This window comes from Podarcis raffonei, chromosome 8 (genome assembly GCF_027172205.1).
Source record: "Podarcis raffonei isolate rPodRaf1 chromosome 8, rPodRaf1.pri, whole genome shotgun sequence".
Classification (NCBI taxonomy): Eukaryota; Metazoa; Chordata; class Lepidosauria; order Squamata; family Lacertidae; genus Podarcis; species Podarcis raffonei.
This window is the reverse complement of record NC_070609.1, coordinates 6,504,709-6,522,811: the sequence shown is the minus strand read 5'-3', so window position 1 is coordinate 6,522,811 and position 18,103 is coordinate 6,504,709. Positions and strand designations below refer to the sequence as shown.

The 18,103-nt window shown below is 48.9% G+C and overlaps 1 protein-coding gene across 2 annotated transcripts in view; it reads left to right on the top strand.

Moving 5' to 3' along the window:
- MAP4K1 (mitogen-activated protein kinase kinase kinase kinase 1) overlaps positions 1 to 18,103 on the top strand; it is a 77,925-nt gene that overhangs the window by 14,658 nt on the left and 45,164 nt on the right. For both annotated transcript variants that reach the window (XM_053401834.1, XM_053401832.1), the window contains exons 3-10: positions 1,499 to 1,589; positions 2,804 to 2,868; positions 10,522 to 10,577; positions 11,760 to 11,807; positions 13,205 to 13,247; positions 13,749 to 13,821; positions 15,101 to 15,232; positions 16,627 to 16,689. In XM_053401834.1, coding sequence (XP_053257809.1) covers positions 1,499 to 1,589; positions 2,804 to 2,868; positions 10,522 to 10,577; positions 11,760 to 11,807; positions 13,205 to 13,247; positions 13,749 to 13,821; positions 15,101 to 15,232; positions 16,627 to 16,689 — 571 coding nt within the window. The remainder of the gene's footprint in view (positions 1 to 1,498; positions 1,590 to 2,803; positions 2,869 to 10,521; positions 10,578 to 11,759; positions 11,808 to 13,204; positions 13,248 to 13,748; positions 13,822 to 15,100; positions 15,233 to 16,626; positions 16,690 to 18,103) is intronic.

Below are 18,103 nucleotides of genomic sequence, written 5' to 3'. Positions count from 1 at the left end.
GTTACTTCCGGGTTTTGGCGGTCGCACATGCGCAGAAGCGCTAAATCACACTTTGTCCATGTGCAGAAGCACTGAATCGCAATCCGCGCATGCGCAGACGCGCCACTGCGGGTTGCGAACACTGCAGGTTGCGAACGTGCATCCTGCACAGATCACGTTCGCGACCCGAGCGTCCGCTGTACACCAAAGGACCAGTCTGAAAGGTTTATGCCATTATAGCTTTTGTATAACAAAAGGTCTTTTTTAGTTAATAGTTGGTATATCGTATGATGCTCCTGTTGTAAGGGGATAATTGATGATATGCAAAAAGTCAGGGTGTCCCTGGGAAATAAGGTCAGGGGAGTTTTGTTAAGGTTAAACAGCTTCTGTTGGTATATTTTTGATGATTTATCTCACAGGGAAATTCGTTTTGACAAGCTGAAAAACAATAATAAAGACTACTTAATAATAATTTTTATTAATTTTCAATTACAATCCAATGATAGCCTCGTTATACAATACCAATTTATAATACCCATCATTCAAATACAGAATTTATAATTTAGGTGGGCCCCCGCATCTTAGAATTGCTGGCTTGATGATTTTCTTTATTTCTGCGTTCCAAAATCTTATTAATTTCAATTACATTCCGGTCACAATAATCCCTTATACAACAACGGCAATATGAGTAACTTCTATTCGTGTTGACACATCAAGTGATGTATAGAACTACAAGTAAGGCACTCAAATTCTGTCCTTGTTCTTCCTGCGTGTGGCAATTATTCTCTCCATGGTGTTTCTTCCTGTCCTTGTAAAATGTCTATCTTTTCCCGGTTGTTGCTGTTCTCCATCATGCCTCTTTCAAGAAAGACTATTGAAAGAGAAAATAAATAAAAAGGGGGGGGAACCCTCCATTTTAAAATTTTATTTTATTTTTGCAGCTGTAGGTTACCTATGCGGCCTAGGACTTATGTACCTATGGGACCACCTCTCCTGGTATGCCCCACGGAGGACCTTAAGGTCCACAACATTTTGGAGGTCCCAGGTTGCAAGGTGGTTAGATTGGTCTCAATTAGGGCCAGGGCCTTTTCAGTACTGGCCCCGACTTGGTGGAACGCTTTGTCACAAGAGACTAGGGCCCTGCGGGACTTGACATCTTTCTGCAGGGCCTGCAAGACAGAGCTGTTCCGCCTGGCCTTTAGTTTGGACTCAGTCTGACCCTTATGTTTCCCTCCCCTTATGGTTTTGATCTATGGGTTTGATCTTTTAAAATGAGGCTGCATTTTAAATTGCATTTTAACCTATTTTTTAAAATGGTCCCCCCCCCTTAATGTTTTTACTGTATTTTATTGGTGTTAGCCACCCTGAGCCTGGCTCTGGCTGGGGAGGGTGGGGTATAAATAAAATTTATTATTATTATTATTATTATTATTATTATTATTATTATTTTACAGAGGCTAGTTTGGCCCTAAAAGTACCTCATGAATTTACTAAACATTTTAAATGCCCTTCTTTCCAGATGATGACTGCGCCACTATCCAGCAAGAGATTCTGATGGTGAAGACCTGCAGCCACCACAACATCGTAGCCTATTATGGGAGCTACATACGGTGAGAAACCCCCCTGCCCTTATGGTTGGGAAAGGTCCGCTAAGAGCCCCAGCCAGGCCCAGCCGATGTCATTTCGTTGCTCTAAGCGTAACCTACTAGGAGAAGGGGACTGTCAATGTCTACTGGCCCTGATAGCACCGCCATCCCATACTTGCCTTTGACTGAACAGTCCAAGGGTCCTTTACCTGCACTGCCACCAGGATCAGGGTTGGCCCGCCTCTAAAAACCTTTCACCAGCAGTCACAAGTGGGGAGTGTGATGTTGCCCTCAGGTCCTCCTTGTGGACAAGGGACGTGGGTGGCGCTGTGCTCTAAACCACTGAGCCTCTTGGGCTTGCCGATCGGAAGGTCGGCGGTTCGAATCCCCGCAATGGGGTGAGCTCCCGTTGCTCTGTCCCAGCTCCTGCCTACCTAGCAATTTGAAAGCACGACAGTGCAAGTAGATAAATAGGTACCACTGCGGCGGGAAAGTAAGCAGCGTTTCTGTGTGCTCTGGTTTCCATCATGGTGTCCCGTTGTGCCAGAAGTGGTTTAGTCCTGCTGGCTACATGACCCGGAAAGCTGTCTGCAGACGAACGCCAGCTCCCTCGGCCTGAAAGCGAGATGAGCGCCGCAACCCCATAGTTGCCTTTGACTGGATGTAACCGTCCAGGGGTCCTTTACCTTTTTACGTACCTTGTGGACATCCCATAGAGTCATCTGGTTGGCCACTGGGAGAACAGGAACCTGGGGGTAGATCTTTAGCCTGATCTAGCAGAGTTCTTATGCTCTTACGGTGGTACCAGGATGGTGAAAGCTCTGTGTGTGTGTGTGTGTGTGTGTGCGCGCGCGCGCTGCGGGGGAGACAGCTTCAAGATTGCTGAGGTGCAGTTGAGATGGCCCTGATCCCCATCCCAGTCCTCCCCTGTGTACCTCATTTCACACACAGCCAGTGTGGTATAGTGGTTAAGAACGGTGGACTCGTAATCTGGTGAACTGGGTTCGCGTCTCCGCTCCTCCACATGCAGCTGCTGGGTGACCTTGGGCTAGTCACACTTCTCTGAAGTCTCTCAGCCTCACTCATCTCACAGAGTGTTTGTTGTGGGGGAGGAAGGGAAAAGAGAATGTTAGCCGCTTTGAGACTCCTTCGGGTAGTGATAAAGTGGGATATCAAGTCCAAACTCTTCTTCTTCTACTACTCAATGACGAACCTTTCCATCTCTGCATTCTCACTAGGTTCAACAAGTTGTGGATCTGCATGGAGTTCTGTGGGGGAGGCTCTCTTCAAGATGTCTACCAAGGTAACACTGATTCCCTGCCCCACCAGTGGTCAGAGGGAATTGGGCGTTTAGGCCTTCCTGTTGTTGCTGTTGTTTAGTCGTTTAGTCGTGTCTGACTCTTCGTGACCCCCTGGACCAGAGCACGCCAGGCACTCCTGTCTTCCACTGCCTCCCGCAGCTTGGTCAAGCTCATGTTGGTATCTTCGAGAACACTGTCCCACCATCTCGTCCTCTGTCGTCCCCTTCTCCTTGTGCCCTCAATCTTTCCCAACTTCAGGGTCTTTTCCATGGAGTCTTCTCTTCTCATGAGGTGGCCAAAGTCTTGGAGCCTCAGCTTCAGGATCTGTTCTTCCAGTGAGCACTCAGGGCTGATTTCCATAAGAATGGATAGGTCTGATCTTCTTGCAGTCCATGGGACTCTCAAGACCTCCAGCACCAAGAATTCAAAAGCATCCATTCTTCGGCAATCAGCCTTCTTGATGGTCCAGCTCTCACTTCCATACATCACTACTGGGAAAACCATAACTTTAACTATACGGACCTTTGTCAGCAAGGTGATGTCTCTGCTGTTTAAGATGCTGTCTAGGTTTATCATTGCTTTTCTCCCAAGAAGCAGGCGTCTTTTAATTTCATGACTGCTGTCACCATCTGCAGTGATCATGGAGCCTTCCTACCTGCCCCCATATTAACAACATATTAACAAAAAATATTTTTATTGATGTGAGAGCAGATATTTCATAGAATCGCAGAATCTTAGCGTTCCAACCCAGGAATCTAGTTCAATGCAGGAATCTCAGCGAAGGCATCCCTAACAGGTGGCCGTCCAACCTCTGCTTAAAAACCTCCAAGGAAGGAGAGTTCTTATGGCAGTCTGTTCCACTGCCGAACAGCTCTTACTGCCAGAAGGTTTTCCCAAATGTTTAGTCAGAATCTCCTTTCTTGCAGCTTGAAGCCATTGCCTCAAGTCCTACCCTCAAGAGCAGGGGAAAACAAGCATTTCCTCTAGGCCAGAGAAGGGGGACCTGTGGCTCTCTGTACATTGTTGGACTCCAACTCCCATCAGCTTCAAACAGCATGGCCAATGGGCAGGGATGATAGGAGTGTTAGAATTCCTGCTCTGTGATTGCAGTCATGGGATTGTTGTCTTTCACATGACGGTGTATGTTTTGACTCCACAGAGTGGGATGTGACGGAGACAGGATGTTTGTGTTACTGTGTTCTGTGAAGTGGGACTATTGTCCTTTGTTCTTTCTCTTTGCCGTCTGATGCTAGAGAGATAGGGAGCCATGTTGCAGTGCTCCGTGTGTGTTTATATGTAAATAAAGTAGATTAGCCAAAATGCTGAGTTGCTGAGGTCTGTTACGCAAGCTGCGAAGACTCTGTGGATCCCTAAGTGTGCCGATGTCAGTTGGCATCGGTCGCTGTGATGTTCGGGCTGAAAAAAGCTTTTGAAGCTCCCGAACGATCGACTGGGAGGGAACATGCCAGTTGGGTATGTGTCTCTGCCAGGGTCCTACTCGAGTGTAGGACAAGCTCCTGACAGGGAGTTGTAGTCTAACAACACCAGAAGGGCCACAGGTTCCCCCTTCCTTGCTATAGGTTGTTCTACAACTAGTTTAAGTTGTGTCCTCTCAATGGCTGCACTTTTATATGGCTGTTCTATTTTATACTTTCTGGGGGGGGGGGGAAATAGGCGAATGGAAACACAGCCACGCTTCAAAATTTGCGCTTTTCCGAAATTTGCAGGGCAGCTCTCCAACCACAGATGTGTACAAGAACACATAGGGTAAAATGTTCACAAAATGCATTTGCCGCTGGAAATAACATATAAAAATGCAATATATTAGGGGAAACCACTTTGCAAAGAAGCATGTGTATACTAGGAGAAATTTGCACTAAAATGCTGTTGAATTTTCACAAAGACTTGCAAAGAAAATTGCAAACTGATGTGGAAATGTGAAGAACTGAATTTAAGGGTGGAAAAAATGAGACACGGAAAGAAATTGAAACTGACAGACTCCCTCATCTGTAGTGTCATGGACTGGCTGGAGGCAGAGGAGTGGTACCAGCTGGGAAGCCCCCAAGGGAAGAAGGCTCAGGGCCAGGGGATTGGCGTTGGGGCAACGATGAAGGAGAAGACTGGGAGGAGGAGGTGTTGGAAGCGGAAGAGGCAACAGGATTTAGTGAGCTGGGAGAGTCTGTGGCAGAGAGCAGTCTAGAATCAGAGGCAGGAGAGGAGGGGCCCCCAGGAGCAGAGATGAGGCAGGCTGGTGAGGAAGCCAGGGAGTCTCTCCGTCCTTCTGCAGCCAGATCCCTGGTCTCTCAGGACCAGAAGAGGCATGAAGAGGGTGGAGCAAAGGCTGGCAAGACCAAGGAGCCTCAAATTGCTTAGGAAGGAACAAGGGGAGGAGGAGACTTAGTGAACTGTGGGAAGGTGGGGCCTTCATTTCCCATAACTGCCTCATCAGGGCAAGATCTTGTGGGAAGAGTTGCTGTGCTCACCAGGCCTGAGCTGTTTGTTTCTTTGAATAAAGCATTAACTTCACTGACACCTTGTGAGTTATTGCTTACTTGCTCCTAATACCTAGTGTGATGGCCTGGGATTCGGACTCGGATGCCGAACCTGAGGAATCCCAGCCTGCACAGGATTCTCCACCTCCAGAACCAGCTGAGCCGGGGCTGGGGCATGAGCCTGAAGGGTCCTCACCTGTACTGGATCCTCAGGTGCAGGCATCAGCTGAGTCTGCTCTGGCTCCTGAGGTGATGGAGGACCCATTGCCTGCAGGTGCTCCACTCTCAGCCCCGTCAGAGGAAGCTGAGGTTGCCTCTGGGTCCGGTAACCCTCCAGCCTCTCCTGAGCTGCAGAGGCTCAGGGCAGAGAGGCGGAGGGAACTAGGTTCCCGCAGGAGGAGTGCTCGCCTCCAGGCCAGGAAAGGCGAGTCACCTGAGGATCATGGCCGCCCTATGCCACGGGGCAGATAAAAGCCAGCCAGCCCCAGTCCCAAGTTGCGGGAGCAACATTGTAGGTTGCTAGTTCCTGCCTGAATCCGGTCCTCCTTTCCTGCCTGCGCTCCTGACCTCACCTGACTCCCTGCCCTGCTCCCAGCTTCAGCATTTACGGACTGCCTCCATACTGCACCATCGACCTCGGACTGGACTCAGACCTCGCCTCTTGGTTAACTCACGGGATCAGCACACCTAGTGACAGAGCAGAAGCACCAGGTTCAGACCTAGCCTCTCTGGGCAGGGCTGGGAAATATCTGTGTCTTTAACCCCTGTGGGAGCCCTGTGAGAGCCTGTGTGGTGTAGTGGTTAAGAGCGGTGGACTTGTAATCTGGTGAACCGGGTTCGATTCCCCGCTCCTCCACATGCAGCTGCTGGGTGACCTTGGGCCAGTCACACTTCTCTGAAGTCTCTCAGCCCCACTCACCTCACAGAGTGTTTGTTGTGGGGCAGGAAGGGAAAGGAGAATGTTAGCCGCTTTGAGACTCCTTAAAGGGAGTGAAAGGCGGGATATCAAATCCAAACTCTTCTTCTTCTTCTTCTTCTTCCCTGAAGTAGGGATGGGAAGATCTGTCTATTTAGGCTTCCTTCGTTTCCCATTTTCTTAAATTCAGTTCTCTAGATTCCCCTTGCAATTGGCGAATTATTATTTTAATCCTCATGAAAATTCATCAGCGTTTGGCTGCAAACAGCTCCTATGTATGCAGTTTTGATTTTACACATTTTTGCAAGCACTTTCCCCTCATATAATGCATTTTTGTGTGTGTTATCTTCATGGACGTGTTGATTTTTATGTACACCTTCCTCCAATATTTGCATTTTGGCTGGCTGGAGAACTACCTTGCAAAATTCAAGTAAGTGCAAATTTCAGTGTATGGCTGTATTTCGGTAAACATACTGATTCTGAAAGTATGAATAAGGAATAGATCCTCCCTTAAAATGCAGACTTTTAAACCCGTGCTTTTACAGCCATTGCAAGTCAGCGCAGAAGATTGAATTTGCACAAGCCAGCTTCCCATTTTCTGAGCAGATCACCAAACATTTGCATTCGAAAGCAGCTGCGGGAGGTAGCTGAGGGGGCGGCAGAGAGGTCCAGTCACAGATCTCCCACATCTTGTCTCTTTTGACCCTGTGGAACTCTTGACAATACTTTCAGGACAAAAACAGTGATCCTGTTAGGTTAAGTACTGCCCCCCCACAGACCTCCCATTTCTGTATTCTTGCATGCACGCCCTCCTTGCGAGGGGAGATGGGGCAGGCAGGGAGTAAGACTTAATACCAAGCCGCCTCCGTCCTGAACTGCAGAAGTGAAACTGAGTGTGGTCAATTCACTCTCTGTACCGTTTGAAACGGCACCAGTCTCTAAGGAAGAATGGGCACCCTTCCACGCGCACACACACACACCCCCCGATTCCGCTTATATTGCTTTGCATCCTTGAGTCTGCTTCCGTTACTCACGAGGAGGGGCAAGACGCTATGGCTGTGCGCAAACCACACACTTAAAGCACCCAAACACACAATAATATTGGCAATTGTCTGTTCAGGGTGCTGGAAATTGGAGTTCTGGGAGGGGGTAAAGCACAGCTTCCAGGATTCCTTTCGCTTTTGGGGGTGGGTGGGAATGCACTTTAAATGTATGGTATGTATAATAATGGGAAGCGGGTGGTGCTGTGGGTTAAACCACAGAGCCTAGGACTTGCCGATCAGAAGGTCGGCGGTTCGAATCCCCATGACGGGGTGAGCTCCCATTGCTCAGTCCCTGCTCCTGCCAACCTAGCAGTTCGAAAGCCTAAGTGCAAGTAGATAAATAGGTACCACTCCGGCGGAAAGGTAAACGGCGTTTCCGTGCGTTGCTCTGGTTCACCAGAAGCCGCTTAGTCATGCTGGCCACATGACCCGGAAGCTGTACGCCTGCTCCCTCAGCTGATAAAGTGAGATGAGCGCCGCAATCCCAGGGTCGGCCACGACTGGACCTAATGGTCAGGGGTCCCTTTACCTTTACCTATGTATAATAATAATAATAATAATAATAATAATAATAATAATAATAATAATAATTATTATTTGTACCCCGCCCATCTGGGCAGCTTCCAACAAAGATAAAAAATACATTAAAATGTCACACATTAAAAACTTCCCTGAACAGGGCTGCCTTCAGATGTCTTCTAAATGTCAAGTAGTTGTTTATCTCATTGACATCTGATGGGAGGGTGTTCCACAGGGCGGGCGCCACTACCGAGAAGGCCCTCTGCCTGGTTCCCTGTAACTTGGCTTCTCGCAATGAGGGAACCGCCAGAAGGCCCTCGGCGCTGGACCTCAGCGTCTGGGCAGAACGATGGGGGTGGAGACGCTCCTTCAGGTATACCGGGCCGAGGCCGTTTAGGGCTTTAAAGGTCAACACCAACACTTTGAATTGTGCTCGGAAATGTACTGGGAGCGTACGTTCACAACCCGATACTCCCTGCTCACCCCGCCCCTCTCTCAAATACAGCTTCTGATACGTTACCCAGGCATTGCCTTAAGGACTAGAAACTTAAATGTCTGTTTTAAAAGGAAGGCTGAGGCTGAAAGTCCTCACAACCCGCTAAGGGATATAACAACACAATAAAATTCAAAACAGTAACAGTTCATTGCACATTTATTCGGAATCCAATTAGAAGCATTCAGTTTAATTAATCCAACAAAATTAAAGAACTTTGTGCAGCGATACCAGATAGTCCTTTACATCTCTATTGCCCTCCTGCTGACCTCTTGATGAACCCCTCGTTTAACTCTTAGGCGTTTTCTTGTATTCTCCCTAATATGTGTTGTGGTGGGTGGGTTTGGTCCTTGGCAATTTGAGATGTTTGCCTCCCTTCCCCCCTACTTTGCATTTTAGCTCAGTAGGCCCAGCACAATCATAGCAGCACATTAGACAATCAAAAGCCGACCACAGCGCTTCTAATTCACACTCTTGTTTTCAACAGCTGTCACCTCTTGGCTTCCTCTCCCCCTCGCAAGTGTCCTCCTGGGTTGCTGGCGGAGAGATCAAAAGATTATATTGACTGAGGCTCCTCACTGGGGGCTCTTGGCTCCGCCCATGAGCGGATAAGCCAGCTCTGTGCATCTTCTGCAAAGGGGGCAGGCGGCAGCCCTGACCCCAAGGCATTCAGATTTCGGCACCCTGGGCAGTTGCTTTGTGCACCTCTGGGACTGGGCCGGGCTTTGCAGCAAAAGTGGTGAGGGGATCTGAAGAAAGAAAGAAATGGGTTTCTGCACGCTGGTGGCACCCGAAACAAACAAACAAACAAAAAAAAGGGTTGGGCTACAGAAGAGGCAAAGTGAATTTTGCAGAGGGGGTGTTTTCCCCCCCTGCATGTTAAATGTCTGATAGCTAAATAATGGTATAGATAGCATTAATGTTCCCAGCATAAATTCCTCTGGGAGAGCCGCAGCTCAATGGCAGATCATCTGCTCTGCTTCATCATCATCATCATCATCATCATCATCATCATCATCTTATTTATACCCCACCCAACTGGATTTCCCCAGCCACTCTGGGCGGCTCCCAACCGAATATTAAAAACACAGTGCAGCATTAATGTTATGTACTGAGTTGAATAGGATCCAAAAGGCAGCAGTCTGATTGGTCCTAGAACAATAGGATTCAGAATGCAGCAGTCTGATTGGTCCTAGAACAATAGGGTCCACAATGCAGCAGTCTGATTGGTCCACAGGAGCCACCCAATCCAACACCAGGTGGAAGTGAATCCACAACCTGATTGGCCTACAGGAGAATCCCGGAATTAGCCAATCACGTGGGGCCCATTGTGTAAATAATGTATATAAAGCAGACATTCTGGGGCAACTTCCATTCCTCCTCACCACTATGAGCTGAATAAAGAGCATGAAATCCACTCTCGACTCCGAGTATATTTCAATCAAACCTTAAAAACTTCTCTAAACAGGGCTGCCTTCAGATGTCTTTTAAAAGTAAGACAGTTGCTTATTTCCTCGACATCTGATGGGAGGGCGTTCCACAGGGCGGGCGCCACTACATGCAGAACGTTCCAGGTTTAATCCTTGGCAACATCTCCAGAGGTAAGGCTGGAAGTGACTCCCTGTGCAAAATCATTGAGAGTCACTGCTGGTCAAATGTAGACACAATTATAATTGATTATTTATTTATACCCCACCTTTCCCCCCTGACAGGACTCAAGGACAGACAAAAAGACTACTGAGCTAGTTGCACCAGTATAACGCAGCACCCAACATCCCTGTATTTTCTCATATTGGTTCGATTCTGACTTTCGGCCAGGCGTGTTTAGCGTTGCAGCTTTATCTTAATTTCCAGTTCGTGATTCAATTGTGATTTTGTGTGTGTGAAGAAACGCCTTTCCTTTGAATAACCATGGGGTGCCCGCCCCATTCCCTCCAACGCCGCCTGCGTGATGCTCACGACAAAAGCGACCCGAGCTGCACTTATTATCACCTTTGCTCATTGCTCTGATCTTCTCCTGCCCTGAACTTTGAAGACAGGGGAAATGCCTGAGGAGACATGCCAGGGATTGGCAAAGTATCTCAATGACCGCGGAGCCTCCTCTGGTCTTTCAGAATGTCAACAGCTCTATGGTTTCGGTCCTCCACTTCGGGATTAAAGATGGCCCTCACCGTCTCCCCTTCCTTTTGCAGTCACCGGGCCCCTGACAGAGCCGCAGATTGCCTACGTGTGCCGAGAAACACTGCAAGTGAGTATGAACGTACGGGTGGGTCTTAGGCCACACCCCCTTGGCAGCCATATTGTGGCTGGTGCCCACGGCACTTTGTCCCCCACTTGCTTTTAAGCAGTATCACACCACTTTAAACTGCCTCAATGTCTTCTTCTCTCAGTGACTCCTGAGTGGTTTAACAGTCAGGGAACGCTTGGGAGCTGTGCCTCCATAGGGAGAATAAGAGTCTCCTAACCATTCTTGGCTGTTTCATCAGTGTTTAATAAATAATAATAATTTTTTTTTATATATATCCCCCTCTCCCCAGCCGAAGCTGGGCTCAGAGCGGCTAACAACAGTAAAGTAACAAAAGCATTCTAAAAGCATTCAGTTCATTCTAAAATCAGTTCAAAATCAAATTAATGGCAACCATTGGGCTAGAGTTCTGTGAGGATTACCAAAGGAGGGGGCCAGACTGCGCCTTGGCCAAAGGCCTGGTGGAACCGCTCTGTCTTGCAGGCCCTGCGGAAAGATGTCAAGTCCCTCAGGGCCCTAGTCTCTTGTGACAGAGGGTTCCACCAGATTGGGGCCACAGCCGAAAAAGCCCTTGCTCTGGTTGAGGCCAGCCTAACCTCCCTGTGGCCCGGGATCTCCAAGATGTTTTTGTTTGAAGACCGTAAGGTCCTCCGTGGGACATACCAGGAGAGGCGGTCCCGTAGGTACGAGGGTCCTAGGCCATATAGGGCTGGTTAAAACCAGCACCTTAAACCTGATCCTGTACTCCGGGAGCCAGTGCAGCTGGTATAGCACTGGGTGAACGTGATCCCGCAGCGAGGACCCCATAAGGAGTCTCGCCGCGGTGTTCTGCACCCGCTGGAGTTTCTGGGTCAGTCTCAAGGGCAGCCCCACGTAGAGTGAGTTACAATAATCAAGTCTGGAGGTGACCGTCGCGTGGATCACAGTCGCGAGGTCAGGGCGAGAGAGGTAAGGGTGCTATGGTGCTGCTTTGAATGTACGGTGCAGATAGGGCCTTTCTGAAAAACCCAGGAGTATCGACTGGTCCGAAAAGGTTGGCAAACCATGGTGTACTGTGTGCTTAGGAAACTATGGACAGCTTGGAGGGGCCCCTGAGAGTCTCCTGGTTCATGGGTCAAAGTTTTATTGCCCCTGCCAATAAGGGCGACTGGTTCCATAATGTGGGTCTTTGATTTCACCCTCTAGGGTCTGACGTATCTTCATAACCAGGGAAAGATCCATAGAGACATCAAGGTAATAACAGATCAAAACTTGGGGCAGGGCCTAGGCAAAGCAAAACACTTATTTGTGCAGTGCTCATGGGGCAAGATTCTTAGCTACTGCAGCTTTTGTTTTTCACTCCTTGCTGGAAAATATGTGAGACAGCGAAGGCTGCTTCGAACACAGAAAGGGTGCCATTTCCCTCCTGAAAGTGAAACAGACTTTAAGCAAGGTCTGTGAGTGTGGCCCTGGGATGGTTTGTTCATGCTTTAAATCATCACAGCTGTGTTTACTGAACCGCCACCTTCCCATTTGCATTCTCGAAGCATGTAAACGTTAACTGCAAAATGAACCCCACCGTGACGGAACATGGATAAAGTCAGATTTTTAAAAGCAGCAACAGTGGCTGGTAGTCGTGGCAGGTCTCTGGCAGTGATATCAGATAGGCTCTCGGGAGAGGCAGAAAGGCCCCTGGCTGTCATTGGCTGGGCTGCTGTGACGCTGCAGAGGGGGCGGGGCGGTCGGAAGGTCCTAAGGCAGGCATGGCCAAACTTGGCCCTCCAGATGTTTTGGGACTACAACTCCCATCATCCCTAGCTAACAGGACCAGCGGTCAGGGATGATGGGAATTGTAGTCCCAAAACATCTGGAGGGCCAAGTTTGGCTGTGCCTGTCCTAAGGAAACAAGGGGACAGGATCTAGGGAAAGAAGGGAGAGGACGTGAAGGGGGTTTGACAAGTAGAACAGAGTGACATGAAGAGGAAGTACAGTAGCTCAGAGGAACAATGAGAAACACTGATATAGGAAGGAAAACCAGGTCATAAAATGTGCAAGCTGTAGTTCACCTGGTTGTTAGGGAAATAAAAAACTTAACATGTGGGGAATTCCTACCCTTAAAGTGTGGGGAAGAGCACTGCGTGGAACCCCACTTCAAGTGACTGCCTCTAAAGGCAGTGTGGTGCAGTGGTTAGTGTCAGGCTAGGACCTGGGACCTGGGAGCTGAGGCTCCAATACTTTGGCCACCTCGTGAGAAGAGAAGACTCCCTGGAAAAGACCCTTATGCTGGGAAAGATGGAGGGCACAAGGAGAAGGGGATGACAGAGGACGAGATGGCTAGACAGTGTTCTCGAAGCTACCAGCATGAGTCTGACCAAACTGCGGGAGGCAGTGGAAGACAGGAGTGCCTGGCATGCTCTGGTCCAGGGGGTCACGAAGAGTCGGACACGACTAAAAGACTCAACAACAACAGGACCTGGGAGAGACCTGGGTTCAAATCACCTCACTCTGCTATAAAGCTCAGTGGACCTTAGGCTGCGTCACTCACTCTCAGCTTAACCTACCTCACAGGGTTCTTGTGGGGGTGAAATGAGGAGGGGGAAGAGAACCATTTACCATTTAAATTATTTCCCCCCCGTCGCTTCACATTTCAGGGAGCCAATGTTCTCGTCAACGACCACGGGGAAGTCAAGCTGGGTATGTCTCACCATGTGTTTTAAGATTACCAGATCTGCCCCAGGGTCAAATCTAAATTTGCCAGGGTCGTGTGTTAAAGGGGATGGGAATTGTAGGTCTGCGAGGGGTAAACTATAGTTCCCAAGATTCCTGGGGTGCTTTGAATGTACAACAATATGAAATATGTATAACATGAAATGAATGTCAACAATATGAAATGTATAACAATATGAAAATAAAGGGGTCGCATCTCCAACACTGTTCCAACTCGGAGTAGACCCGCTGAAATTAATTGCCACAACTCAGGTCCAGACATTGCAGTGGGTTTACTCTGAGTAAAATTTAGTGGGACAGACTCCTAACATATTAAAATCAGTTATTTATTTATGACCAGAAGGAGATTGGGAGGTGGGGCTTGTGGGTTTTCTTAAAACCCACGTTACCTTTCGCCAGAATTTGAGCACTGTCCACATTAGTTGGTCCTCATTCTTCCATTTCTGTTTCTTCCATCCTGCATTCCAGCGGATTTCGGAATCTCGGCTCAGCTCAGCGCCACCTTTGCCCGGAGAATGTCCTTCATAGGGACCCCTTACTGGTAAAAAGGACCAGCTGTTTGGGGGTGGGTGTCGGGGGTGAGGGTGTCGCCAACTGGCTTTTCGAAATGGGTGGTGTCTGTAGATTTGAAGGCAGGGAGAGGGAAGTATTCCTCAACCAGCCCACCAGCCGTTTCCTCTGTTGATGCATCCGTATTTCTAAACCTGGGCTACAGCCTTCATCAATCCAAGACGTCCTGGTCAATCATAGAGTTGGAAGGCACCCCTGCAATGCCAGAATCTCAACTCAAGCACCCGCGACAGATGGCCACCCAACCTCTGTTTACAAACCTCCAAGGAAGGAGAGTCCACAATCTCCCCAAGGGAGTTCTTTTCACTGTCAAATGGCTCTTGCTGTCAAAAAGTACTTCCTGGTGTTTAGTTGGAATCTCCTCCCTGGTAATTTGAATCTATAGGTTTGAGTCCTGTTCTCTGGAGCAGGAGAAAACAAGCACGCTCCCTCTTCCAGGTGACAGCCCTTTAGATAACTGAAGATGGCCGACGTATCACCTCTCAGTCTCCTCTTTACCAGACTAAACATACTGAAATATACTCAGAGTCCTGCAGTGATTTCATGCTCTTTATTGCAGCTTGTAAAACAGTGATTCCCCCCCCCCCAAACCTCAGGCCTTTATATACATTATTTACATAATGAGACCCATCTGATTGGCTGATTCTGCTTCCCTTCTGGAGCCTGATTGGTCTTCTCCTGCAGGCCAATCAGTTGTTGCATTCTAGGATCCTACCTGCCTAATAGGCTGATTAACTTCCTCCTGGAGCCTGATTGGTCTTCTCCTGCAAGCCAATCAGTGGTTGCATTCTAGGATCCTACCTGCCTAATAGGCTGATTAACTTCCTCCTGGAGCCTGATTGGTCTTCTCCTGCAAGCCAATTAGTGGTTGCATTCTATGATCCTATCGGCCTAATAGGCTGATTAATTCCTCCTGGAGCCTGATTGGTCTTCTCCTGCAGGCCAATCAGTTGTTGCATTCTACGATCCTACCTGCCTATTGTTCTAGGATCCAAGCTTAGTACATAACACATACCCAGCTCCTTCAACCGTTCCTCATCAGGCTTGGTTTCCAGACCTTTGATCATCTTGGTCACCCTTCTCTGCACCCCTTCCAGCTTGTTGATTTCCTTCTTAAAGGGATGATGGGAGTTGTAGTCCAAAAAGCACCTAGAGGGCACCAAGTCAGGGAGGGCTGCGGGTGGCATGCAATGGAAGGGGCTGCCTTTAATCGAAGTTGTGGTGAGTCCAGCCTTGTGCATGTGTTCCAGGATGGCCCCAGAGGTGGCGGCTGTGGAACTCAAGGGCGGGTACAACGAACTGTGCGACGTTTGGTCTGTGGGGATCACTGCTATCGAGCTGGCGGAGCTTCAGCCCCCCCTGTTCGACGTACACCCTTTGCGGTGAGTTGCACATCCTCTCCATTCTCTCTCTGGGCTGTGGGAGGTGGCGCAGGGCAACTGCCTTGGTGCCAATGATTTAATTGGGAGTCGTCTGAACATGAAGTGAGACCTCAAAAACCTGGGGGTGTGGTGTGTGTGGTGGTCCGGTGGGATTGCTATGAGGAATTATGAAAAACGTAGCAAGCCATTGTGTCAGCAATGAACGCATTGCTTTGACTGGGCTTGAGCCATTTGACATGATTTCTGATCGAATCCCACAAGCCTCTGCACCTCTGCCATTTTCTCTCTGCCTGACAGTCACGTATAGCATTTTACACAGACCAGTTGCGCCATAAAGATAGAAGGTAGCTTTGATGTAGATTTTGTTAATCTTTAGGTAGATCTTAAGGGCCAGGAAAGGGATGCGGGTGGCGCTGTGGGTTAAACCACAGAGCCTAGGACTTGCCGATCAGGAGGTTGGCGGTTCGAATCCCCGCCACGGGGTGAGCTCCCATTGCTCAGTCCCTGCTCCTGCCAACCTAGCAGTTTGAAAGCACGTCAAAGTGCAAGTAGATAAATAGGTACCGCTCCTGTGGGAAGGTAAACGGCATTTCCGTGCGCTGCTCTGGTTCACCAGAAGCGGCTTAGTCACGCTGGCCACATGACCTGGAAGCTGTACACCGGCTCCCTCGGCCAATAAAGCGAGATGAGCGCCGCAACCCCAGAGTCGGCCACGACTGGACCTAACGGTCAGGGGTCCCTTTACCTTTTAAGGGCCAGGAAAAGAGTTCACAAGGAGATGGTAAATACTGTCTTCCATTGCCATCCTTCCTTTCCTGTTTATGACCTCTGGGATTTGCTAAATGCATTCCTCCTTGATTCCTGTTGTATTTACCTAAAATATGTATGCATGCTCAAAGTAGTCTTTGTAGTTAAAAGGATTTCTCTGATCTAACTTTGCAGGTTTTTTTGAAATGCTCAGAGGAAATCTGATTGGTTCTTACGAGCGCTGTGTTAAAAGTTCTTTTGTTAATAAAAGGGACCTGAGCCAGGGTGTGACAGATTATTATTCGCACTTCCTCCCAGAGTCTTGCTGGCCAAGCCTTGTGTGTATTTTATTAATCAGGGTCCAATCCTTCCTAGCCTTCGGAACGCAATGGGGGGGGGGGTGTTGCTGAATAAGAATTGTGGCTGACAATGTTGGACGGGCAGGGCTTCAAACTAGGTCCTTGCCTCTCCCTGTGACTAGCAGAATAAATTATGCAAAATAAAGGGCGGTTGTGCGGAATTCATGCCAGCAACAGAACCCAGCTTTTGTGGGTGCAGAATTCAAGAAAGGAGGCACGAGCCAAGGTTTGGAGAAGCCTGCTCATGAGCAGAGAAGGGTGTGCTTACTTCCTTGTCCCACCTCACAGGGTCTTGGTGCTGATGACGAAGAGCGGCTACCAACCCCCCAAGCTCAAGGACAAAGCCCGGTGGTAAGTCCAATTACATGCTCAACAATTGCAGCATTGCGGCGAGGGCGAACGACCTGAGGGGTGCAGCACGTTTCGCGTTATGATTATTTATTCAGTTTTATCAGCTGCTTGTCACCCAAAGGTCTCCAAGTGACTTATAGCACAAGGAAAGCATAAATATACCGTATTTTTCGCTCTATAGGACGCACTTTTTCCCCTCCAAAAATGAAGGGGAAATGTGTGCGCGTCCTATGGAGCGAATGCAGGCTTTCGCTGAAGCCTGGAGAGCGAGAGGGGTCGGTGCGCACAGACCCCTCTCGCTCTCCAGGCTTCAGGAAGCTATCTGCAAGCCTTTGGAGCGCGGTGGGAGTTCCCGCTGGGCTCCCAGGGCTTGCGGATAGCATCCTGCATCCTGAAGCCCGGGGAGCGCTGCACAGCACACCCCGGGCTTCGGGCAGATATCCACAAGCCTGGGGAGCCCGGCGGTAGTTCCCGCCGGGCTCAGAAGGCTTGCGGATAGCAGCAAGCTCCGGGAGCGGAGGTGAGGCTCCGCGCAACCTCGCCCCCGATCCCAGACCCATTCTGGGGTCTGGGGAATCTTGGGCTTCCCCCGCCCCAGCCCCGCGGCTAAAAAGGAACCAAGACAGCGAGTGGGATGCTGGGGGGGGAAAAATATTTTCCCCCTTTATTCCCCCCCCAAAAAAAACTAGGTGCGCCCTATGATCCGGTGCACCCTATAGAGCAAAAAATACGGTAAATGTTCCATGCCACCCCAATCCCCACAGTAGTGTGAGATTTCAGGTGCCTGTGTTTCCTCTGGAAAGAAGGCACAGCAGAGACGGTGGTGTCCTTATGATATATGGTATTATTTACACACACAGTGGTACCTCGGTTTACGAACTTAATCCGTTCCAGAAGACTGTTCTTAAGCCAAAGCCGTTCTTAAACTGAGGTGTGCTATCCCTAATGAGGCCTCACACCACCGCTGCCCTTCCACCATTCAGCTTCTGTTCGTAGACAGAGGTAAAGTTCGCTAACCAGAACACTACTTCCGGTTTTGCGGAGTTCATATACCGAATAGTTCGTAAACAGTGCTGTTCTTAAACTGAGGTACCACTGTATATACAACCTTGGTCTAGAGGGAGGGACTTCAGAGCATTCACATCCCAAGAGGTATCTCTCATCACTGCAGCCTCAGTTTCCAAGAGACCTCAAACATCATGTTGGACCCTCTCTGCAGCATAATAATAATAATAAATTTTATTTATGTTCCGTCCTCCCCGGCAAGAGCCGGACTCAAGGTGGCTAACACTGATAAAATTTCAGCAAAAACATAATAAGAAAAGAAAAAGAAAAAGAAATTAAAATACAGGTTAAAATGCAGTCTCATTTTAAAAGTCAAAACCATAAGGGGAGGGAAACAGAAGGGTCAGAC